Source organism: Chelmon rostratus, chromosome 4 (assembly GCF_017976325.1).
Source record: "Chelmon rostratus isolate fCheRos1 chromosome 4, fCheRos1.pri, whole genome shotgun sequence".
Lineage (NCBI taxonomy): Eukaryota > Metazoa > Chordata > Actinopteri > Chaetodontiformes > Chaetodontidae > Chelmon > Chelmon rostratus.
This window is the reverse complement of record NC_055661.1, coordinates 6098383-6123514: the sequence shown is the minus strand read 5'-3', so window position 1 is coordinate 6123514 and position 25132 is coordinate 6098383. Positions and strand designations below refer to the sequence as shown.

Below are 25132 nucleotides of genomic sequence, written 5' to 3'. Positions count from 1 at the left end.
ACCGTTCTCCAAACAACATTTAAGAACATATGCATAGTCTAACCTTCATGAAGCTAAAACATACATTTAGCCACCTTAGCGACAGCTAAAATATGACAGCGGTATTCTTGACACAGCCAAGTCAAGGTGAGATTTGCATGTGAGATATGTATACAAATACAAACCCTTAACATTATTCCTACTTTAACCTGCAGCTCCACACATTTAAAACAACAGTTTCTTGCCAATGAGCTAACGTCTATGCCTTAAAGTGACAAACATATCCATGCATACATTATGATCTGCACACACTCACTGGATTAATGGAAGGTATCTTTTCTTTGTCTCAGGGTTTCAGCTGTATACTGAGATTCATAGTCAGAAGAAAACATTAAGTATTGTGTGTTTTTTGAGCAGGATCTGCACTATGAAGACCAGACTAGGCTGCCTGTCCAACAAATCTGACTCCTACAGCGACTTCTCTGAGTTCCTGCCTCCTGCCCACGAAACCACTGCCAGGTGTCTGAAGTGAGTCTGCCAGAAAAATCCTGTCTCTTCCTCTGTGGGACTACAAATATTTAACAACTTAAAATCAAGCTTCTGTTGTGTTAGAAAACTCTCTAGACAACACATTTGGCCTTCAAAGTTTCAACATGTTATGAAATTAATTTCAAAATCGTCCAACTTTTGAAAGAAAATGATTTCTTTTATTACTTTTATTAGTTTCTATTATTTTACTGTGATTTCCAATGTAATTTATTGCACTCCTGTCAGAACTGCCTAATGCGCTGCCATAATTAAAGTGATGCACAGTATTAGACACATATGCACTATTTCTGCAAATCATTTGGCTTATTAGTGCCTTTATTTGTTTCATATACCACCTACAATGGTGAAGAGGTACAGTAATGTTAGTGTATAATCTCTGAGATGGTGTGTTATCTCAGCATGAGATCAAATGCCACCATTGTTCTTCAATCTCCTGTCCTTCTTCCCGTCATCATTCTTGCAAATGTGACCAGACATTTCAATTACTTTGCAGTGTAGAGCGGAAGAACAGCTGTGGGCAGAGGATAAATCTTACATTAAGCTCTGCTGCCCTTCAATAATACATACAGCACCGTGTTGAGTTAAAAATGCATGAAAGCACAGTGGTGGCTTTGTATGTTGCTCAGTCGGTTTCCTTTGGCTTTCTCTCCATCAGGCTATCAACGGATGAGGTCGTGCGATGGTCAGAGTCCTTCGATAATCTTCTGTCTCACAAATGTAAGTGAACATTTTCTATTTTTCAGGGAGAACAGTCCCTTCTGCACAAGTCACGCGCAGCCAGCATCAAGAAAATGAATACCACCTAAATGCAGCTGTAAATGGTCCTTTCCTGTTCCCTTAATAGTTTCTATTTTTCTCTCAGCACAGTCCACTTTCTCCCCTCCGAGCCCATCTTATGTAACACAGCACTGATTGCTTTGCTGCGAGGACTCCTTACCACATAATAAGTCACATACTTGTCTGTGACCTTCTCAGTGGGATCAAACACACGCTGGCTCAGACTCACTCACAAACATCCATCTGCAGCAACAGGTCACACATCCGTTTTCTAAGTGCGAAGAAGCGGTGTGATGTGGCATCAGCGACATCAAACTCCCTGAACTGAGAGACTGAAGAAGTGAAGAAGAAGTGGACTCCGAGCATGTCCACGTTGTGAGATTTCAGGGCATTAGCCCAGACCAGTGCAGGGGTCTCCTCTATGGCGATGCTTTCACAAAAACGGTTTATTTTACAGATTAATTCATGAATGAGTACAACTCCTGACATTGTTAACATCACAATTCACGAACTGGAAACTAAACAACAGTTTCTGAGGAAAACCTTTGATTTAAGTCTATTTTGAGCTTTCAAAGCTTTGGTCTGAGCTTACAAACCGCTTTTCGCACAGGTCTCTCACCCTAACGATGAACTCCATCAAAACAAACACTGTGCTAACAAAGGCCTTCGAGACAACCCGCCTTGAATTAAAGAAAGCTGTAAACACTCTGCACCCACATGGACATTGCCTGTTTTGTTCACATTCAGGTTATGACATAACACTTTGGTTTGTCACATAATCATTAGAAAGCTAATGTCACCTGTGGAAAACAAAATTTGTTACAGAGCCAAGAATAGAGCCTCCCCAGGCGCAGACAGCGTGGCACACCTGCGTATCATGTTTCAACTGACCAATCATTAGAGTGGTGAGCTACAACATGTACATGAACGCACACATACACACACACGCACATTACACAAATAATGTTAAAGCAAAAGGAACCCAGTACTGAATGTTCCCTCGATAGGATATTGCATTCACCTTGCCTTAATTTCATTTAAAAGAAGGGATAATGTATAACACTTAGACCTGACTGCACGCTGTGGGGCTGACCTGTGCACACTGTCGGCTGTCGGAGATCTTGTTAGAACATTTTGTGAGGTTGACAAGCTTGTGCTTTGTGTTGTGTTGTGCTTCTTAAGCACATTATGTCAGGTTACAGTGTGTACCTTAGCCGAGGTTGTTATCCATAATAACAAATGAAGCTCTTGCAAAAGTCAGGAACACTATTCTTTTGCATCCTAGGCCTGCAGTTTATTTCCCATAACATCATGCCATTCACTCCTTACATTCATAAATTCCTTGCTGTCATTGTTTTAGGCTGCCATTTGAGATACCAGCTGTTCACATCAGCTTGTCAGACCTATCCAATTAGGATTTTATCCAAAGGGTATAATGGCGCACACTGTGCTGTTACAAGCCCAAAGCTCCCTGTGTATACGTCAGCACTGCAATACACTGCAGTTTCTAAATATCTTCACCTGGGTTTTCCAAAAGCTCAGATGTCTTTGACCTAAAACTGCATTTGTGTGTGGACGAAAGACGTTTAGAACTACGTTTAGAAAAAACCCTGTATGTGTGGACTAGGCCAGTGTGCCACATGAGTCTCCAGTGATTGTCCCAGTCCCAGCTGCCATGCATTGCCCTTATTACTCCCTGCTGCTCCTAATTGCTCTGATGTATTTAAGCTTGAGTCTTCGGACACTCTCCTTTCAGTCCATTAATTCCCCTTGTTGCACTGCCTGGGAGTTTTTCAGCCAGCTTTTTTCTGCTGAAGTCATGTTAGCTTGCTTTAAATTTTTACCTTGACTCAGTCTTCAGCTGCTCCTCATCCTCAGCCTTCTTGCCTTCTTTAAACCGTCTCTGTAGCTCATCCACACTACCTCAGTCTAATCTCCACACCATCTACCAAGCTTCAGACCTTTGGGCCCTCTTCTGTATTGTGAAAGGTAGTCTTTGTCTTCAGTCTGCTTTTGAGTCAACTCTGGTAAATTTAGTCCAATAATCCAGTTGATTTTGTGTTATTAACAATTATTGCCATACAATATACAATACAATATATTTACAAGTGAGTCCCCTTTTTGCCTCGTACTTTGTGGCACGATGACACTGGCAGCATGATTCGCATCCTGCTGTTGGTTATATATATATTGTGTTTTTATTAGCTTAGACTGAGCTCTTATATCTAAAAAGGGAGCGGGTCTTCTTCCACAGAGCCTGCCATGTTGCACCACCTACAGTAGCCCAGAACAGACAAGCCTAACACTGGCCCTACAGAGGGCCTTTCATACTTTGCACTTGGAATGGGAGGTATATTGAGATGGTTGCTGCAACCTCACCACTCAATGCCACTAAATCCTGCACACTGGGCCTTTTAATGGGTTTCCAAAGTCTTAGGTTGACAAATGTAGTGGAATATGTGAACAAAATACTAGATAAATGCATTATAAACATCCAAAAAATAAATTTTGCAACATTGTTTTTTGAGGAGAAGTGTTATCTTTCACTCTACTTTCACCAAACCAAGAGAAAAAAGGACTGAGTAATGACTTCAAAAAACATATGGAGCTTCATGGGATGTGAGGAGTTTTTACATCATTTTTTCAACCGTCATGCCATGCCACAGTCTCTGTCCAGCTGCAGGCCGAGGGCAACTTCACACTCCCTGCATTCCCACAGTCCGTCCTCTTGCTGGCCTTGGCTTCAGTGATGTTCACACCTCCGGCGGCCTGTGGTGGCTCTCGCACAGCTGCTGACCTGCTGGATGGCCATCAGCGAGAGGTACAGGAAGATGACCTGCAGGTGCCCAGGCTGGAGCTGTGTGTACAGGCTTGCCACAGAGCTCAGTAGTCAGCTCATCCACAAAAGCTATGCCTGCCATGGGGTTCGTTTGCTGATTGGTCAACTCCCCCCGTGTGTTCATTGTACTCCACAGCTGGTGTACGACAGGGGATTGATACCATCCATTCCACATCGACAGTGGTGCTATCCATCCAGCTTATGGAGCCTCTTTCTGATTTTTCTGTGATGGCATTCGTATCCTTCCCAGGACAATCCTTGTGGTTCTCCCTGTAAATCCCATCCGCAGTAAGTCTGCATTCATGGAGAGCCCTGAAGAGCTTGTGGCCAGAATAAAAACTGTCCATATAAATGTGGTAGCCTGTGACAAGGTCACCTGGTTGCACAATGGACATGACAACATCACAGGACAGGCCATGTCCAGATCAGATGGTGCTTTTGCTGCTTCGGTGTGAAGTCCACTAAGTTATTCTTTGACTCAAATCAAGACAGCTTGAATCTCCATATTGTGGGTTTTGCTATAGGTGACCATTCTTTTATCCACAACCAGGCCTCTGTGGGGATTATAAAAGGACTTGCGTGGATTCTTCAGGGGTTTTAGTCAGACAGTTTGTCATGGTGGGTTGGGGCCGTTTTTCTGTCATTATGGACACTTTATCAGGGTTGTTAAGGTAAAGTTTCAGGATATTGTTCTGTATCTGTCCCATGATATGACCTGTGATGGAAAAAAAGCTGATTCTGCCTCCAGGGATCTGCGGTGCTGTCAAGTTTGTCCATGTCCATGTACAGAAGCAGCCCAGTGCACTTGTAAAAATCCCCGACATCCAAGTCTTTCTATTTGTGCTTATTGCCGTGTGGTATCTGTTTAGCAGCCTGTTTGTCACTCAAAGCAGCCACACCCTTAATTATGCATAACATTAATGTAATTTAAACGAGTGATACAACAAGTTATATAAAAATTCACTGTACAGTTGTCATGAGCGGGGAAATAAACTATACAGACCAAAACCGTTCTTTGCACCAGTCTGTCAGCATGATTATTTCTGCTATAAAGTTGGACATTTTTTAATACGGGGGCCGATGGAGACTGCCTCACTTTTGGAGCCAGCCTCAAGTGGCCATTTGAGGAACTGCAGTTTTTGACACTTTAACACTTTTTCATACCTGGGGGTCGCCGCTTGGTCTTTGCTGGTGAGTCTCTCATGCCAGGGTTAATTTTGATCTGGTGGCAGGCAGAGAAGGAGGTGGTTGTTGGAGAGATGCTGCAGGTGGTTCAATCCCTTTCTCTTTCTTTGTCCAGACCCCCCACATGCAGCAATTCACAGTTGAGAGGAATGTGGGGGAGGTGTGAGGCTCTAACTCCTTTTCTTACCCTCCTATCCACCCCCAGCAGCAGCACATCACACCTGAAAGAGATGCGGGGGATATATGGAGAAACAAATTCTTTGTGAAATATATCTCAATTATTTTGGTATTCTTCTTCATCTTCGGAGTCAAACCCCTCAATTTCTGAAGCTCCATCTTTCTCGTCACTGCTTTGTAAAATCGCCGCAGCAACTTCGGCTGCAGTAAGCTTTTTTGCCATTTTTCAAAACCTCTCTGATGTCTATTGAATGAAAACAAGCGTTTCTAAGGTGATGAGTCGCCACGTTCATCAATGTCCATAGTTACTATTACTTATTATTTTACTTATTATTTACTACATGTGCAAATGACAGAAATGAGGTGTATCTTCATATATAATTATCATGAAATGAGGGGCACAATAAAATACTAAAACGATTATCTGTGGAGTCTGAAAGAGCATACTGTTTGATTTTCTTGGGCCAGCGCTCTAAGAGCTTTCCACAAAGTGTGTCGCTAAATGGAAAATCCTTTCATACAATTTCCAAAACGTCCTGGTAGACACAGGGGGGCACTGTGGGGTTAAAACGCAAGTAACCATAATGTAAATTATTAGTGTTTAAGGTGTAGACTCAGGTTAAGGTGTTGGGTTTAGGTTAAGGTTACGGTTGGTTATGGATAGGGTTAGGGTGTGTGTGTGTGTAATGTGCCCATATAAACCTGCGTTAGCTTGTGTGTATACTCATTAGAATGTGTGTGCTTCTGTATGAGCAATGCTGCATATGCACAGATAGACCATCCCCTCTGCTCTTCCCAGCTTTTCAGCTTTATTAGGTAAACAGCAGGAATGTGAAGGGTGGAAATAACATGTCAACGTGACACGAGCCCTTAGAAAAACATGGCCTTCCTCTGTGTTATCATCGATGGGGAGCGGATTAATTGATCACTTATCTTGACCGACAAAGACAGAAAAAAAAGATCTCTTTGTGGGAGTATTTTGTTCTGCTTTGTTTATTCTAATAATGATAGCTGTTTCCCGCTTCTGGGAACAAAAGTGTGTGTGTGCTGGTAAATGTCAACATAGGATGAGGGGTATTATCACATGATCAAGCTACTCTATGTTGAAGGAAAAGAAAACATCCGTGGAAGGGGGAGTTCTCAGCTGTTGCACAGAAATAGGTGCTACGCTGCGGTATCAATCATGTTGTTGAAGTGTTTTTTGTTGTGTTTGCCTCCTCCCTTACCGTCTGATTCATTTGTCCTTTCCAGATGGCCTGGCTGCCTTCCGGACATTTCTCAAGACCGAGTTCAGCGACGAGAATATCGAGTTTTGGATGGCCTGTGAGGAGTACAAAAAAATCAAGAGCTCAACCAAGCTTGTGTCAAAAGCAAACAAGATCTTTAAGGAGTTCATTGATATCCAGGCACCACGAGAGGTGTGTGTGTGTGTGTGAGGGAGAGGGAAAGACAAATGTTAATGTGTTCTCCCCTTTAAACAGCAATGTATAAATCTTGGTGGTGGTGCAGTGGTTAACACTGTGGCCTCACACAAATCCAGGTGCTCCAACTTCCTCCCACAGTCCTTAGACATGCACCTTAATTGGTGACTCTAAATTAGCAGTACGTGTGGATGGTTGTCTGTGTCTATGTGTCACCCCCATGATGAATCGGCGACCTGTCCAGGGTGTACCACGCTTCTGGCCCAGTGTCAGCTAGGATTGGCTCCAGTCCCCAGATTGTTTTTTTGGGTAAATGTTCATGAAAAATCTTGTGTTCTGTTGACTTTACCTGTATTAAAAAAGATCATATTCTTTCCCCAACAATAACCAAGTGCTGTCAGTGCCTAAACACAACCAAAAAAAAAAAAAGAATAATGGCCCTATTAATGTTTAATGCATTGCCAGGTTGGCTATTTTGGCAGAAAACGAATGAAATATGTTATCACTAAACATATGACTTTGCAGGAACATTTCCTCATTATGTTAATACAAAAAGTAATTCGGTTGGCAATATGTTTCCCTCATGATGTATTTGTTGTTGCTAATCAGTTATATTTCTTGGAAACACAAATGGACAGTCTGTTCAAAGCAACTGATTAAATTTTCACTCACTCTTTTTCACTCAAACTTTTATCAAATTTCAAATGGCTATGCTCCTTTGTCTTTACAGCAGAGGCCACAGCGTCAAGCAACCAATTACTGAGCTAGAACAGGGCAGATGTCTGACCAATAAAAAAATAAGGAGGCAGGGACTCACTGTTTGGCAACGTAACAGCATTGTAGGAAATCATGTTGGTCACGTTTACAAGGAACAAACATGAAGGAGTGTAAATGTAAATGCATCCAAGACGACAGATTGAAATCCAATTGCTGATGAGTGATTTGAATTTGTGTGAGTGACCTTCCCCTTTCAAAATGTGTATTTGCTCCCTTTATCCTGGCAGGTCAACATTGACTATCGCACCAGGGAAAAGACCAAGCAGAGCCTGGAAGATCCGTCCCCAACCAGCCTCAACGAAGTCCAAGCTAAAGTCTACAGCCTCATGGAGAAAGACTCCTACCCACGATTCCTCAGGTCCAAGATGTACCAGGATATGGTCAACAGGGTGCACGCACAAGGCCAGCGAAGGTCTGTTTGACTGAATCTGATGAAGGTTACAGAGGACATAAAACTGGACCTACACTGTAAATCATTCATTAACCCTTTGACATCAACTCTGAATACTGTGAATTTATAAGGATGGGGAGACGAGCTGTCCTTTGTCTACACCAGCTCCATGCATGCAATCCCTCTAAAAAAGGTGTGTCTTGGTGGACTGCACTGCTCAGAACAGAGTGGGAGATTGGATGAGGATAAGCTACACGTTTTACCTCTACTTGGTGCTGGGCGATAAGTCTGAAAATGCATCACAATAAAAACTGCCATATCATGCAAGAACGATATTTATCACAATACACAGGGTTTCTGCTGGTTTCGTCCTTTAAATGCATCAGAATAAATCAAACATTTACTGTCCGAACAAAAAACATTTAAAATGAAACTAACTTGAACTATCGAGTAGAGCAAGAAACAACTGATATGCCACAACCAGTTCTTGATCTTGTGAACTTCCTGTTATCAAAAAACTATTTTGAAAAAATTGACTTGAAAATGACGACTGTGACATGAAGCTAAATCCTCAACAATAGCTTAAACTCAAGAGGTTTTGAGGTTTATACAAAACCCAACCCGTAGAAATATTCAGTATAAGATAATAAGTGCAGCAGGTCTTTACATTTACACATTTCAGTGTCATAGCTTTATTGTGGAGCAGTTTCTCAAAAATAATTTCAGAAGAAACCTGTTTGATGTTCTTTCTCCACTCTATATCGAATCAGCCATCATTCCACACTGTTTCTTTGCACCTCTCCACACTTTACCACAACACACTTTGCATCTTTTCCCTTACAGTGTGACTGGCTGGCAAAAGGAGCCTCATCAGCTGAACTGATGAACGCACCCAATGCTTGACCTAAAGTACTGAGTCGATTTCACCAAGAAAGGCATAAATTGAGATAAACATCATTGTCCTTTTATTGCCCAGCACTATCTCTACTTCTATCAACCACTATCTCTATCTTCTGGTCGTTGTGAAGTCCACACTGTTGTATGCAGGTGACTAGACATGTTGTGGTTTGTGTGTTTACAACAAACATTAAAGTGAATGAACACTTAATATCTGAAACTGTGCCAAACTAGACTGCAGCTAGATATTGATAAAGCTACGTAATCCTGTGTATTTTCAACTCTTGCAGGTATTCTATGTGACATTAAATGTGGTGTATAATGAAGGGTTGGGTTCATTTTTGCTTACAGTTCACGCTATTCAGGAAGTGGAAATGTGCTATCGTCCCTAAAACCTTGATAAAACAGAACGTGATCATCTGCCCACCTTTTCTACACAATTGAAGTCAGTGCAAAGCAAAAATGTATATTTAATGTTTAACTTCATCAGCCTCATTGATATTTGTCAATATCTGGATTGACAGGATTCTGCAGTAAATTAGTATCATTCATATAATTTCAAATCAGGCTTGCTTAAAGCCATGTCATTGAACTATCAGTACCGGTTGCATCATTAATCAGTTTCTTTGGACAGTTTGACAAAATGACTCTTTATTTGCATGAAGTCTGGAAGCACTGACTAAAGTAACTGAAATATCTTATTAAAATGGAAATTGCACTGAATTACATAACCGTTTTGCGCAAATGTACACTACAATCAGAAGTCAGTCCTTTATTATAAACTGAATGTTGAACATTGGTCTCCAAATCCTGGAAGCAGTGAGCTGAAAGCAAGCCCAACCCCCACAGAATATGTTCCGAGTTGACAAATGTGTTGTGCAAATTTCCTAAATTATTTTCAGCATGATGCAATACTCAGAGTGACTATTTAGGTATTCTTTACTTGTACAGTATGTTACTAAATGACTGCAAAAAAGCAACTTTAATGTAGAATGTCAGTAAACTGACAAATGTGTTTGAAATGTGCTCCCTCAGCATTTGCACTTCTTTAAATAAGCTGACTGAAAAGATTTCCTCAGTATTTCAGGAGAAACAAATATTTTCTTTATTGCATGTGTACTGTATGAGCCAAACTGTTGGAAATACAACAGAACTGGCTGAACAACATATCACCCTATATCGTATGTTACTGTGTTCCACTTGAATGTAAGCTCCTCTGTATATTTTGCAATTAAAAATGAATCTGCATAGATATTTTGTGAACTGCGTGACTTCGTTCTCATAATACCGAAATGGAAATGCGTTCATCCAGACAGACGGATTGACCTCGATTCGCATGGCTTTTCATAACAGCAATGAAAAAAAATCTCTAATATATGACACCCAGTCCTAAATCTGGGTGATTCATCACTCTGTTTCAACATCTAGTCTTGGACAAGGTATTTAAGGATTGTAATGTCTCATTTCTATTTACCATTCTAATGAAATCAACTCGCAGGCAAGGAATGTAATGAATAAAATAACTGAACTAAGCCCGCTAACTGCTTTCCAAACAGCAGAGCACTTTGCTCAACCACTGAAACTTTACATTTAGTCCCGTCGTAGGTCAGGTGTTGCGGCTCCTTTAACAGCGATGAGTCACACAAAGTAAAGAATGACGAAAAACTAAAAACAGAAATATAATCAAACATTCATGGAACTATCTGTGTTTAGCAGCAGCGTTGCTCATAAGAAAACCACTGCTCTCTATCTTCTCTTCTATCTGGGGCACTGGTGGGATGAAGTCACCCACTGTGACATTAGACATCCATTAACTTTGCTGTTGTTGTCAATGTGTTAGTCACTCAGGGAATGAGGAGCAGGGTGAATGTGGGACAGCAACCTGCGCAGTAGACACAACACAAGCCTATCTGGGCCAGCAGAATGCAAACACAGCCAACACACGTCCCGCAGTGGAAGAGATTAGAAGCTGAGCACCGGCTCTGCACATAATGATGACCAGATGATGGAGGATCTATGGCTACGAAAGTGTAAGATACAATAATGTAACTGTGTGAATGTGTAGGTGATGTTGCTTCTTTGATGGGATTAATTATAAGTGCTGATGCTGTCTCGGTGCTCTGCTGTTAATACACGGTCTTCCACATAATGAGTTAATGAGGCTGAAAGGCAAACAGCAACAGAGCCGGTGACTCTGCTTTCCTGTGCAAACCTTGTATTTTCACAATGATTAAAAAAAAAAGTAAGAAGGCCTTATTTTCAGCTTGACTACAAACTCATTCTTTATCCTTCAACTGATTTTAAACAGAGAAGAGTCAAACATTGGATTTATGTGTTTTTTTTTAATTAATAGCAACCAATGTGAAAACTGTGGTAATCACATCAGCACTGCTCGATGTCTTTATCATCCCACCTCCCTCACATCTGCGTATCTCTCATCTCTCGGTATCTCTCTGGTCTCTTTATGTGGCTTTTCTCAACCTTTTTCAGTCACGACACACTTTAAAAATATGCAAAATCTCAAGTCACCCCGGTCTAAAATGTATTAGAAAACGAACACTCTACATCCCTCTGACGGCCACACCCTGTACTTGTTGAACCCACTATGTTTTATGGCACCTGGATACTCTGCCTCTGATTGCTTCACCCTGATATTCCCACCCTGACCCCTACCTATCCCACTGCTCATGCCAAAACCTAACCAACCAACCCGGCCTAGACAGCGAGTGAGGCAACGTAGCACCGGGAAAAAAACTTGGCATACCAGCATGGCTAGTCCAACTGGCAATTCACACGCAGGTCTGGCTATTTGAAGGAGTTTTATGAAATAACCAGTACAGACTCTAGAGGAAAAAAAACTTTTCTGCAATTTCTTTTTGCAAATGGTCACCACAGAGCCTGAAAAAACAAGTCTGAACATCAGCCACATCGACAACAAACATTGATGCATCCAACAAGTCAGACAGACTTGTAACTTGCTTGACTACACTGTAGAAGAAAAAATCAAACTGTGAACTCAAAAATCAAACTTGTGAACTATGAACGTGAACTAGTTCATTGTAATCTGTGCTGAAGTAGCTCTTGTGAAGTGTGAACTTGCACAACACTGCCAAGGATGTCCAAAACATGTCCGAAGCCATGTCTTGAAATTTAATTTTAATGAAATTTCAAGACTGATCTCTGCCCGTTGCAGCTGTGCCAGCAGTGGCAAGTCTTTTCAGCTTTCCAGTGCACATGAACGCCACATATCAGGCACAAAGGAAGAGGGGATGACGGATCCCTGGTAAAGATGAAACCATGCATCACATAGCTGTCATCAGAATTTCTTTTCTTTGTCTTGCTGCAAGCCTCATCTACCCTTGCTGCTCAGCTAGCATCGCTAGCACCTGATGACACATCAATGGCTCTGTTTCAGAGATTGTGAAGGCTTTCTTTTTAAAAAATGTTCCATGCTAGTTTGTGTGCACTAACCGTTTCACCTAACCTCTCATAACTCAGCATGCATCACATAGCAATGAAAAAAAATGCTGTTAACAGTGCTGTTGCTAGTCAAGCTCCGCGACAAAGTCATTCACTGACCTACTGACGCTGACGTTGTGACATGAGTACAGGGGCGTGTGAGATAAATTTTCATGATGAATGAGGTTGACATGCACATCATCAACCTCCTTCTGATGATCTGCAGCTATATTTTTGGGGAGGACTCATAACGCATTTAATTAAGTCTGCAAAGTCATTTTTTTGACAGCACACCTGACAAAGCCAGAGAGCACCCCATGGTGCCGCAGCAGACGGCTGTCTTTACCAATAGTAAACACAATACCCATGGTGCAGCGCTGCCATGATTATGGATCACGGGGAGGATGAGAAGGACAGCTCGTGACTCCTCCTGTTTGGCTCCGAGACAAACAACAGAAGCAGTGTGAGGAAAACAGCAAAACAAATGTGACTGCCCGGGTTACAATGACCAGAATCAAAATCCAGGTGTGTTTTATCAGACTCACATGACTGCGATGATGTAAGATCTAAGCATATCGCTCTATTTGCCGATATGTTTGCAACACTGATCCGCTACTTAAATGACTCGAGGTACTGTATGGGGGCTTGCATGCAGTGATAAACTCACAGAGAATTACCAACCAACTCTGCAGCTCCACAGTGAACATCACATTCACTTAATATTTAGTCTCATCAACAAGTGCTGATAAACCCACGACCTGCAATGCAGCAAGCGGCAACCACAGTTAGCAACTAGCTGACGAGTGGAACATCAAGCAGCTGACGACTAAACTGTTTTTCTCAGGGGATGGTGGAGACCAAACCAGAGATATAAAAGACAGTGAATGGTGGACCCACATTTGTCATATTGTCAGGAAGACATCAAAAGAGCACTAATGTTTCTCTGTTTGCTGGACGTGTCAATGAGCAAATGATTGCTAACGCTAAATGTCAGCTTTACATCCATCAACCAAATCAGTTGATGTTGGTAGCTTGAAACATTTCTGCTTAAATCAATAAAAAATGAAAGAAATCAATAATTTCAAAATAGATAAGGTCTGGAATTTGTAGAGTAGTCTAAAAATAAAGTTTCAGTGACGCTCACTAACTAAAGTTTAATTAAATACTGTAAAAACATCACCCATTTTTTCTACCTTCGTAGTGCTTTCAGCTAAATGTACTGCATGATCAACAACAAATGTATCAACCGGTCCTTGTAATGCAGCCTGGAATTAAAAAGGCATGCTTTGAGAAAATCACTAGCTGTTGAAAATATACTGTGCTATGTCTGCAAATGAAGCAAAGAAGCGATACAGTGTAGTCTGCTCTCGCTGGTGATTTTGATAGCAAAAACAAGATATTCACTGACTAACATTCCCAGATGTATTTGATGTACGTATGTACCTGGAGAAAAAGGGTGGAGGTGATGAGCACACAAAAAAACAAAACATTAGGCTTTACACTTATAGTATGGCTTCTAAGATCAACTCCAAATACTGTGCAATGCAAGGAAATACAAATGCTGCAATTCAGTATTATTTCAAGCTGTTTCAACACGCTTTATTTCATGTCATTTGGGTATACTGTACGTATGAAGCACAGCATTTACATATCAGCATCATTTTTAGCACAATATCTGCATACATCTCTCTCGTCATAGCCCCACATCCTTATTAAACCAAACTCCTATATTCCCATAAGAGTGGATCATCCACTTGTGTGTTACATCTTATTTTTAGTCACAACAACAGTCCCTGGGAATAACAATACCTGCTGCTTCCTGGCATCGACATTACCGATTGTTTGTTATGATCTCCAACTCATACTGTGTGTTTAAGAGTCAAATATCAGTCCTGTTGTTGTCTGGGCCTGATGTTTCGCAACCCCACCACTGGGGTACAGCAGAAAAAAAAAGGTATTCACATCCAGTTAATCATCATCAGTGATTTCTCCAGGGCATGCCCTGCGGGTAAAGGACCACCTACAAGTCATTTAACTGCTGGAGGTGCTTTTGTTGGAGAGAGCATCACACTTGTATTTTATTCATGGCTGTGAAATCTGTTTCAGCTCAGCCAGATAACCCTGCTCCTCTCTCATTACAGGGCACTTCTCTACCATATACACAGACCAACTTTAAGAAGAGTTATTAATCCAGCGTGTTGTGTACAATAATGAAGCGACAAGGCTTCAAGGATGTTTGAGGATAAAATAAAGAGTACACACAGACACAGAACACAAATTATGTCAGAACAAATTGTTTCCAATGCAGTGTGACAGGTTTTGCTCCCAAAAACATTCATCTTTCCAGCATGTAGTGCAGCACTGACATAACCAAACACCAAAAGCATTCAGCGTTCCCTGACAGGGTCTGTGCCGTGGCACGTGTGGGTGCTGTGGATTGACTGAAGGCTGCACAAAAGCAATCTTCAGGATTAACACAAAAGCACTTTGGCAGCAGTGTTGATTGTTGTATATTTAGGCAGGCTGAGAAAGTCATACAGTAATTTTTATCTTAACTGTGTGAATCTGGGACAGTTTTGTCAGTTAGTCTGTCTTTAAGTTCAACACTTTGGCCCGATCTAAATATCAGCAGTCAACAAATCTTGGATAGTATGGCATCAAAGTTTGTACAGTCATTTGATTGTTGTGTCCCAACTGTGTACTGACTGCATCCACCACCACATCTTTACAGCGTGACCTACTTTGTTGCACAAAGTCAAAAATGATGACGTTTATGTATACTAACAGGAAACTGTACAATTTGTGTCCTGTTAATGTCAATTCCAATGCCAATAAAACTCAATAAAGAGAGCAAAATGTCTTTCTCTATAAATATATTGCATATATAGAAACATAGATATAGATATATACTGTATGTATATAGATATCTGCAAAAATAATGACATTTCCATTAGTCTCAACTGTATGTTTGTGACCATGCATATTACCTATTCAATATCAGTGTGTTAACATTTTGAGTAAGAGCATGTCAACATGCTAATGTTAGCATTTAGTTTCATGCACTGTAATGTCAGACAGAGCTGCTAGCCTAGCAGCAGACTCTTAGTCTGGTTACCACCTGGTACTCCATGTGCTGACTAATGCTTGTGTGACTTCCGCTATGCTGCCGGCTATGCTGCCGGCGGTACTGCACACTGCACAGTTGGTACTGACTGTACTACTTCCATTCACAGTTTAATTCTTGAAATTTGAGAATTCAGACGCCTTAAAATAGCTAAATTAAAGTAGGCGGTGTGGCCAGACCCGTCTTACATAACTAAACAGAAATCAAAAGAAAAAGCTAGCAGAGTTCTGGTATTAAGTGGTGAAAAACACCCATAGTAGTGAACAGCAGCAAAGAAAAAAACACAGAAATAGTTTCACAGATTATCACCTTAAATCTCAGGACAGTTTGCATATTGTCGGCTCGGCTGACCTCTGTCTAAACAGCCCCCTGGGAGTAGTTCCGGGTCACAGTGTTGCTGAGGGGGGAGCACACTCCAGTGGTTATTTTTTAACAGGCACAGTGAGCATCTGGCGGGGCCTGCGGCAGGCTGCTCCTCTCCTCCCCAGAGGAGGATCAGACAGATGAGCAACCTGAGGCTCCCACATACACACTGCCAGACGCACTCCCACAGAGACCGACCACGACCACTTCACAAATGTTGAGAGGCTTGGGAAAAAGACAACTGTCCAAGCACAAATCCTGGCGCCTTTCATTCAAGTTGTGAATATAAGGTTCTGTGTGGGAGGATCACAGTTATAAAATAATTGAATATTTGACACCCCAACCAAAACTCTTCAGAATTTGTTAAACATGGTCATTAAGTGGCGAAGACACAGATACATTTTAGTTCTCAAAGAATTTTAAATTCTAGTCCAGATCATGAAGTCTCCTTCTCTCACATAGCCAGACTTCTTATTGCGATTGCAGCAAAATAAGAGTGTTTTTTACCCTTAAGCAAAGGTTTTAGAATTACAGTATCATTATAAAGATAAATTATTATGAAGAATAATTTAACGTGAGTGAAATCTGTGAACCATGAACAGTCTAGGCAAGGATTTGGCCTCATTTGAAGATGCTCTTGTATTTCGACATGTCATGTCCTCAGGAATGACGGCTCTTTAATGATGCGATCTGTATCCTGTGTTTACTAAAAAAGCATGCTGATGGATATGCATGGCATATTTTTCATTTCAAAGGCATAGTTTGGCATTTTGGTAGATTAACTTATTCATGTTCTTGCAGAGAGTAAGATGAGACGATCAATGCCACTCTTAGCTTTGCATAAATAATGAAAACAGCTAGCCTGAGCTAGCTCACTCATTAACGTGCTGTCTTGTTTGTTTAACCCCTTCAAAAACTGAACTATTCCTTTCAATTATTATTTTTTGAGATATTTGTAAAGAAATTAAAAGGACAACTTCGACTTTCCTCACACTGAAATTTATAAGACCGATGAGGGACGTCAGGTATATAGTTTATACATCTGTCTTTGCAAGCCTACATGTTTCATATGTAGTACTCAAGTTGCCATGAAATTATCCTTGTAACCTTCAAGGTCTTAAACAGGCAGTTTCGATAAGTTTAAAATGTTATAACCATGTATTTCTAAATTATAATAACACGTACACACATCCTTCAATAACTGAGGACCACCTTGATGGCATTTGATCATGAACTGCTTCACTCATAATAACAACAACATCAAAAACAAAATCAATAGACAGAACTGAAATAAGCTCAGTCACTCATCTATCCTCTTTGTTTGAAAAACATCTTATTAAGAATTTCCCTGCAGTTCATCTCACGGTTTGAATGTTTCCATTCTCCTCTTCATTGAAATGGCTTTCAGCGGTCCCCCCTTCACTGAGTCACCGCTCCGAGGGACCTTCAGAAACAAACAAACAAGCCAATGTACTGCCGGGAAACATTACAGACACTTCCTGTGGCATTGACCTGAGACTAGGATGATGGGGTTTTTCTATTTCGCCTCCTCTCCAACACATGCCGTACAGACCATGCACACAGACAAGCCACAAACACAGGCCTGTTACTCCGAATACAACTGCCTCTGCTGTGTTTTCATCACTTCCTCGGGCATAAAGTCACACCAAGTCTGCTGGGAAGCTTGTCCACATTTGTCCCCACTTAGTTTTATTGACTGCACAGTGATGGCACACACAAGCACCAGTGGCCTGGCAGTACACTGGAAGTTCACACATAAAACAACTTGGAGTGTGTCATCAGAGCAGCTGCTCATTGTGTTTGTTCTGCGGCCTAATGTGTACGTTCTGTATTGTGGAAGTGATTTGCGATCGGCATCACAAAGCAGAGCCAATTTAACAGCTGGTTAATGCTTCATGTGGAAACAAAGGAGCGAGGCCTTCTTCTTGGAGCATGTGGAGACCTGAATTGTCCGCCAGAGCACAATAGTTTTTTTGAGCTGTGCAGTCCCCATCAATAGAAACACAAGGCGCAAGATGTTCCTACTGTTTGTGACTACCTGTTGCAATTCTGACCAAGTATTCAGATTTTATCTCTCAAGCGAAAAAATAATGTCGTCCAGTACAACAGCCCTGCAACTAATCAAACCTTCAAACCTGCTCTTGCATTGCATTACGTTGAGAGGTGTTTCTAATATTTAGTCTACCCTTAACAAACAATTAGTTTGGCAATAATATCAGCAAAGTGTAGGCTTACTTAATAAACTCACAACTGAGTGTAGACTGCCACATACACAATCACCACCTGTAGGCTTGAATGGTGGCTGTTTGTACTCGAATGACTTCCAGACATGACCTGAATTTACTGTGAGAAAGGTATCTCAGCACACAATTGCAGTATAATGCACTTATGTGCTGTCCATATTATGCTCAATATGTCCAATGCGAGATGATTATGTGTATAATGGCAAAGAAATAATGCATTTAAAACGGTAGAGAGAATTTCTTTCATGTATTCTTATTTCCCATCTGATACAGGTATGGTATTAATGGGATTAGCTTCTAGTTCTGGTCCCAAAACTGCTGTGGTAATCATTTAATACATGTAAGAGGACTTTCCTCAGCTCCTTGGCCTACTTTTTATGCTAATGGCAAGCTGTCAGCTTCAGAGGAAAAGGTGTTTTATAACAGATATCCACCAGAGTGTAATTTACCATTACTATTATTGCCTGTTGGTGGTCTTTTGTTTTGGGCTGCTGTATTAGCGACGCATGGGTGAATGTGAGGTACCGGGGACCTCATCTGATTTATTTGTCATTATCTCTTTGGCTGCAGTACTTCACGGGGGGTGGCATAACAGCATCCCCTGATGAGAGGATGATCCCAATCCTGCTTCCTCATCTCCGCGGCAGAACCCTGATGGAGGTGAAGTGTGAAAGGAGCACGCTGAGCTGAGGATGAGCTTTCTCTCCATCCCAGCTGAGCCCCCATGAAAACTGAAAGGTCTTCACCAGGCTGGAGACGGACAGCTTGAGATGGAAAAGGACTTCCAATTTCAGGTAGAGTGAGGTAAATGCAAATAATATGAACGGAATTGTGGTTTGAGGTGAAGTAGGGCCCTCGGATGCAGGCGTCCGGAACTGGCCTCAGCCTCCACTCTGTCCCAGAGGTGATGAAGCAGGCGGAGAGTGAGAGGTGACCTTTCATTTGGAACACACTCATACAGGTAAATGTCACTTTTGATTTATCAGGATTGCCTGGTGATGCGTTTCCTTGGTGGGATTCAATATTCAGACTTGACACATTCAGGCTTTTTTTTTTTTTTTTTTTTTTTTTCGTTTTTTCAGTTTTCAGTGTCCATTCATGAGCCACAATCAGCCTCATATCTGAGAGATGCAGGCAGAGATGAACCCTCTGTCTGCATCTGTGTCACATGATTTTGACACAAAGATACGAGTTCCTGGAGTGATTTTGTTTAGTAATTTCCACAAGAAAGACAGTCACATCTTTGAACACAAAACTCTCATTCAAGACGTTCTTCAAAGACATGAGGCCTCTTCATCTGATGATCTGGAGTGTGTTGTTGTTGTGACGGGAAGAAAATGCCAGCAGCATCCTCAGAACATGACGGGGTTAAAAATGTGAGAGCCAGACGCTGCTACTACCGCTAACAAAACGAGTGGCTGTTTGGGAATAAAGTCCTCTTACAGGAACAAAACTGGACAAGGGCATATCTTCCCATCAGCTGAATACTTAGCCAGAGAGCTACATTCAACCCACAGCCGACAGTTTCGCTGTGTTTGCTGTCAGCTGACGCACAGACGCAGCGAGAGGGAGGGATCGCCACAGTGACCAAAACATGAAGGATTGAACAGGATGGAAACCCAGAGTGCCGTGTAAATCGAGCTTAAAACATGTCCTTATGAGTCCCAGTCTGCACATTTGAAGCAATCGAGTAAGTGCAGCTTGGGTTGTTTGGAAGGAACACACATTTTTCGATTGAAGGCTAGGGGCATGTTGAAAAGATATTTTAAATTAAGCTAATGTAATAAAAGCTAAAATAAAAAAGAAGCTCATCTCAACAGCTTCTGTATAGTTGATGAAATGTTGTTGAAACAACCGTTTTTAACTGTGGATTGAGATGAATGTCAAGGATTGAAAGCAAGGCACAGACACTCCAGGGCATGCAAAGAAAAGCCTCTATACAACCTCATGAGACAGAGAGTCTGTCGGCATTAACCATTCAGCCTATAGTATAGACTACATGAGCGCTCTATAGTACATGAGGAATACATGACTGTCCAAGGGCAACGATTGGCATCACTAGACTAGACGGCTGAACAGTGTAACTCTCTGTTGATCTCAGACAGGAATTTCCATTGACCGGAGGAGTTTTTCTGTAAATAGGATGTTAAAGACTTCTCTCACAGCTTTATCTTAATTATCACGTCTGTGTTTTTCTTGGAATATTGATTATAATGATTGTTACAAAGGTTTAGATGGCTAGCAGTGCTCATATTTCTCAGAACCTGTTATGATCTTAGCCATGTCAAAAGGTACCTTTTCATGAATTTTGACTGCTTTCACTGTTACATCAGCGTAACAGAAACTGAGTTGGAGCACATGCTGATGTAAGGTCGTATTGCCAGTTTAATACAGTGGATGAGTGTGTGTTTCGCATCAGCCAGCCTCAAGGACAGTGAAGCCCCAGCTTTCAGAGAAGCCCTTCGCTCAGCAGTGTTATACACCTTCGCTCTCTTATTCTCTCGTTTCCGGTCGTCCTTTGTCATTGCGACTGTCAGCGGCACAGAGGTGTGCTGACATCACAGTATGAGCGTACGAGTAGGTGAGTGGGTGGCCGGGTTCCCCCAGGCTTCTCAGCCAAACCTTTGTTCTTTCCCGGCAATAAATGCTGCAATTAAATCCTCCCCAGCACAATGAATCTGGATGGGTTAGGTAATCCCTGTGCAGTTGTGTTTCCTCCCAGGCACAGCCATCCACCCTGCATGAGCTGACTCAACCTAATCAGCGCTGTGTTGTCTTGGTACACTGTGAACTCTTGCTAAATGCTCGTGTATTACAGGAAGTGCCATTTGCACAGCTTCCTTTTAAGCCCGGGGATATCCTTAGTCCGGACTAAACTGTTTTAAGGGCACCTTGTCCTTGTTTTTGTCACAGTCTTTCAAAACAACCCATGTGACTAGCTACTTCAAAAATGAGTGACATCATCTTGATTGAAGGTTAGGAAAAGATCTTGATGATTAAAGGAAAACAGAGGAGAGGATAAAACATCCAGTCATCCACCAACGTTAGACTACTTCCACTGCAAGCTGCTGGTTCAAGCATAATGTCTTCACTAAACATGCACTGCAATCACCTGCAACTGTCAAAGAAGTAATTATTCCTTGTCACGGTATATTACAAAACATTTTCTTGGCATTGTACTCTCTCTTTCTATCACAAGGAGAACATTTGCTGGTGTCTCTTGGTGAATTTCCATCCATCAGTTGGATTTGCCCTGTAAACCATCCTTGGTCAATCTCGCTGCTTCTTAGAAAGTCTTGAGAAATGAGATAGCCAAGCATTTCATAGTAACACCAATACATTTGACAACAAATGTTTTGTCTTGTTTGTTTTTTTTTTTTTTGTATCAGAGGGAAGTATAGTTACCATTAACAGATCTGATCTCATCTGTCACACAGCCCTGTTGGGTCTCGGTTCCTCGAAACGCCCATGGCTATAGACTTATGCAACGAGTGCAGTACAATGTTTCCACTGTCATCTGGGAAATAGTGGTTGGAGGTCCTGTCCTGCTCTAATTCCTATATTGGTTCCGGTGGCTCTAGGTCTTGTAGTTCAAAAACAGAAACAAGAACTTGTGAATATGATGAATAATCTCTATTGCATCTCTGCTTTGATCAGCTAACTACTCTATTTTGAAAATATGCCAGCAAGAGGCTACTGTAAAAATAGTGAAAGTAACGGGTTGGAGTCATTTCTCACCGTTCTTCATTCACATATTAACTTAGATTATCTAATTTCCCTTCAATCTGAATTACATTCCAAACAAATCCTCGATAAGCAACCTGCAGCTCGCCATATGGGAAACGGGTCCTGCTTTGTCTTTATTGCGTTGAGCAGTTGGTTGTATAATTATATTACTGTAAGCAAGCTGGACGTAGACAGTGAAAGTCACGTTTCCTTCCAGGCATTCCCTGGAATTTATCCAGCCCATGAAGAGGCTGAGTGCGATTGTGTTGCTACCAGAAAGACATTTTCATAAACTGCCTATGTCTTCAATTACATCTTCTTTGTGCAAAGCAGGACGAAGGACAAAGCATGAAGCAGGAAAGAAGGAGCTGTCGAGAACTGATATGACAATACAGAATGTTGTTTGCAGATCTTGTTGGATAAATAATACAAGTATTGATTAAATGAAACCTGGTATATGATATGATATGATATATGATATATTTACACACACACACACACACACATATGATCACATTCAATTGTCTGCAGCTTATTCCAGTAACTATAACTAGCATTCTCACATCTACAGGATGCATGTTTATTTTCTACTTTCATGTATGTGAATGTTTTGAAGGAGATGACTGAAAGCAAAACACTACAAGATTCACTGGGCAGTTTTCAAGGACCTTTTCATTTTACAGTAATTTCCCAGCCTCGTCCTTGCACAGCCTCCCCCTTTCCTAACTTCTATCTTCTCTCTCTCTCTCTGCCTCTCTCTCTCGCTCTGTCTGCACTTCCCTGTGATTGGCTGAGAAGGCTGATGACATGTCAGAGGCAGGGGAGGTAGGATATAAAGCCGGTGCCCCAGCTCTGTGTAGACACTCACACAAACTCGCTCCTTACTGAGCTTCACTGAACGGATATTTAACCGCCACGCAACCGAGACACCACCCCTACCAGCTCCAACCTGCTGCTATGTGTAAAGGACTAGCATCGCTGCCTACCTGCTGCTTGGAAAGGTACATTAAGCTTCATGCAAACACTCACATGCCTAACATTTGGGGGGGATTCAGATTGCAGGAAGCTTTGCTGCTACATCTTTGTGCATCTGTGTGATTTAAGAAGCTAAAAATGTCAGTTTTAAGTTGTGCTAAATTTTCCACTCAGTGTGGATTCGTGCTGGACTCAATTGTACTGCACAGCGCTGGCTTGTCAGTATGCAATCAAGATCATGTGAGCTATTTACCTTAACCTGTTTTCTTTCTTTTCTTTTACAGGGCCAAGGAGCTGAAAGCAAGGCTGGGAAGCATTTTGCAAAAACCCAATTGGACTCTATCTGGCTGCAAAATAGGACAAAAGTACGTATCACAAATACTGTACTTTCTATTACTAGTACCTCATTTTACATTTATTGTCACTGTAAGCTTGATTGAACGTCTCGGTTATATCTAATCTTGCTTCATCTATTTTCAGACCAACCCTGGAGGAATGCCTAAGGTGGAAACAGTCCTTTGAAAAACTTCTCTCCAGCAAATGTGAGTAAACATCTACATATCTGCTTTTTTTGACAAATTCGCACACAAAAGAGAGCGCATGCCAGTCAACGCATACTATATATACACTTGCAGACACATGCAGCCCCTGCAGGACCATTATGTACCATAAGTAATCACATTTCCTCTCCTTCTGCAGATGGACTGTGTGCCTTCACAGCCTTCTTGGTATCTGAGTTCAGTGAAGAGAACATTTCATTCTACTTTGCCTGTGAGGATTACAGGAGTACCAAGTCTCCCTCCAAACTGCCGGCCAAAGCCCAGAAGATCTACGATGAATTCATCGGCAGCGATGCTCCCCGGGAGGTGAGGAAGCACCTAATTTGAATACTAAAAACCTCACTTTTCTGCCAAATACACTTAGAGATCCACCAGTACTTCAAAGCTGTAACTCTTACCATTTCTCTTCTGCACCAACGCATTGATTTTAAGTTGCTGCTTGTAGCCACCAACCTCTCCAAAATGGACAAAAAAAGACTAATTTGGTTCTGTCGTCTTGTCCCCTTTTTCAGATTAACATTGATCATGAAACTCGTGACATCACCAAAGCCAACATGCTGGTGCTGTCGCCTTCATGCTTCGACCAGGCCCAGCACAAGATCTACATGCTCATGGCCAAAGACTGCTACCCTCGCTTCCTCCGCTCTCCAGCCTACAGGGATATAGTGTGTCAAGCCAAACCAAGCGCCAAGGCAACCAAGCAGCCCCTGCAGGAGAAGAAGGCATGAAGTCTCTCTGTGAGCCAATGGAGAATTGTTAGCGGTCGCCTTAAGGGTTGAGAAGACAAGAGAGGCGTGACGTTAGGTGCTGCACCGTGAAGCTGGACGCGGCTGCAGATACAGAGATCGTCATGAGAGCGGCGGTGGATGGGTGTATTCTGTAGATGCCGTCTATTCTAAGATAAGGAAAGATTGCAGAGAAAAGTGGAGTACAGGAAAAGTTGATGCCTTGAGTGGACAGTTGTGTGAATACAGATGAAGTTTTGACAGCTGTGTTAAGTGTAACACACTGAGTGACAATCAAAAAGGAAGGCGGATGAAGTGGAAAAAAGCACTTTTCTTTGCCATTAGGCAAACGTTTGTGGTTGTGATGTGGCATGTTCCTCTGTCAAAGTCTTACACTGTTTGTGAACAGGCATGTAGGGTACTTGTACTTTATGATTTTGTATTTATTTATATTTATTTACCTGTAATATATTTGTTGCATTTTTACCAAACCAAGATGAAAAAACTGTGCAATTTTATTTATAACATTATGATATTGATATCACTGTTGTGTTTTTTACATATCAGCAAATAAACTAAATTATTTAAAAAAATAAAAGTATGAAAAACTATGAAAACGTGGTGGTCTTATTGAACAAAATCATGCTTTGAAAATATTTTTGATCCTTGGGACATATGAGAGCAGAGCCACATATGCATGCACAATGCAGTACAATATTTCAGTTGTTATCACACTTTTAGCTTTCACCATGGGCATTTACCCCAGTGGCATCATGACATATGAAATCATATGATCAGGTGAGGTTTGTATGTAGCTGTGCAAATACCCAGATTCTGCAGGTTCAATCATTCATATTACCTGATACAAAAATGACAATGATATATTTGCTCTCGATTATGAGGCATTTTGCAAGCAGTGTTGTGCAGAACTGTATTTCACCTAG

At 41.5% G+C, this 25132-nt stretch overlaps 2 protein-coding genes across 2 annotated transcripts; both read left to right on the top strand.

The window, feature by feature from the left end:
• Positions 1-406: 406 nt before the first annotated feature.
• Positions 407-8126, top strand: LOC121605406 (regulator of G-protein signaling 8-like). The gene is made up of 4 exons (XM_041935301.1): positions 407-507; positions 1184-1245; positions 6758-6924; positions 7932-8126. The coding sequence occupies exons 1-4, from the start codon at positions 407-409 to the stop codon at positions 8124-8126; spliced, it is 525 nt and encodes a 174-aa protein (XP_041791235.1).
• A 14677-nt stretch (positions 8127-22803) lies between these two features.
• rgs16 (regulator of G protein signaling 16) lies at positions 22804-24570 on the top strand. The gene is made up of 5 exons (XM_041935167.1): positions 22804-22929; positions 23188-23268; positions 23384-23445; positions 23603-23769; positions 23976-24570. Exons 1-5 carry the CDS (start codon positions 22886-22888, stop codon positions 24189-24191), a joined length of 570 nt encoding a protein of 189 aa, XP_041791101.1. The 5' UTR covers positions 22804-22885; the 3' UTR covers positions 24192-24570.
• The last annotated feature ends 562 nt before the right edge of the window (positions 24571-25132 follow it).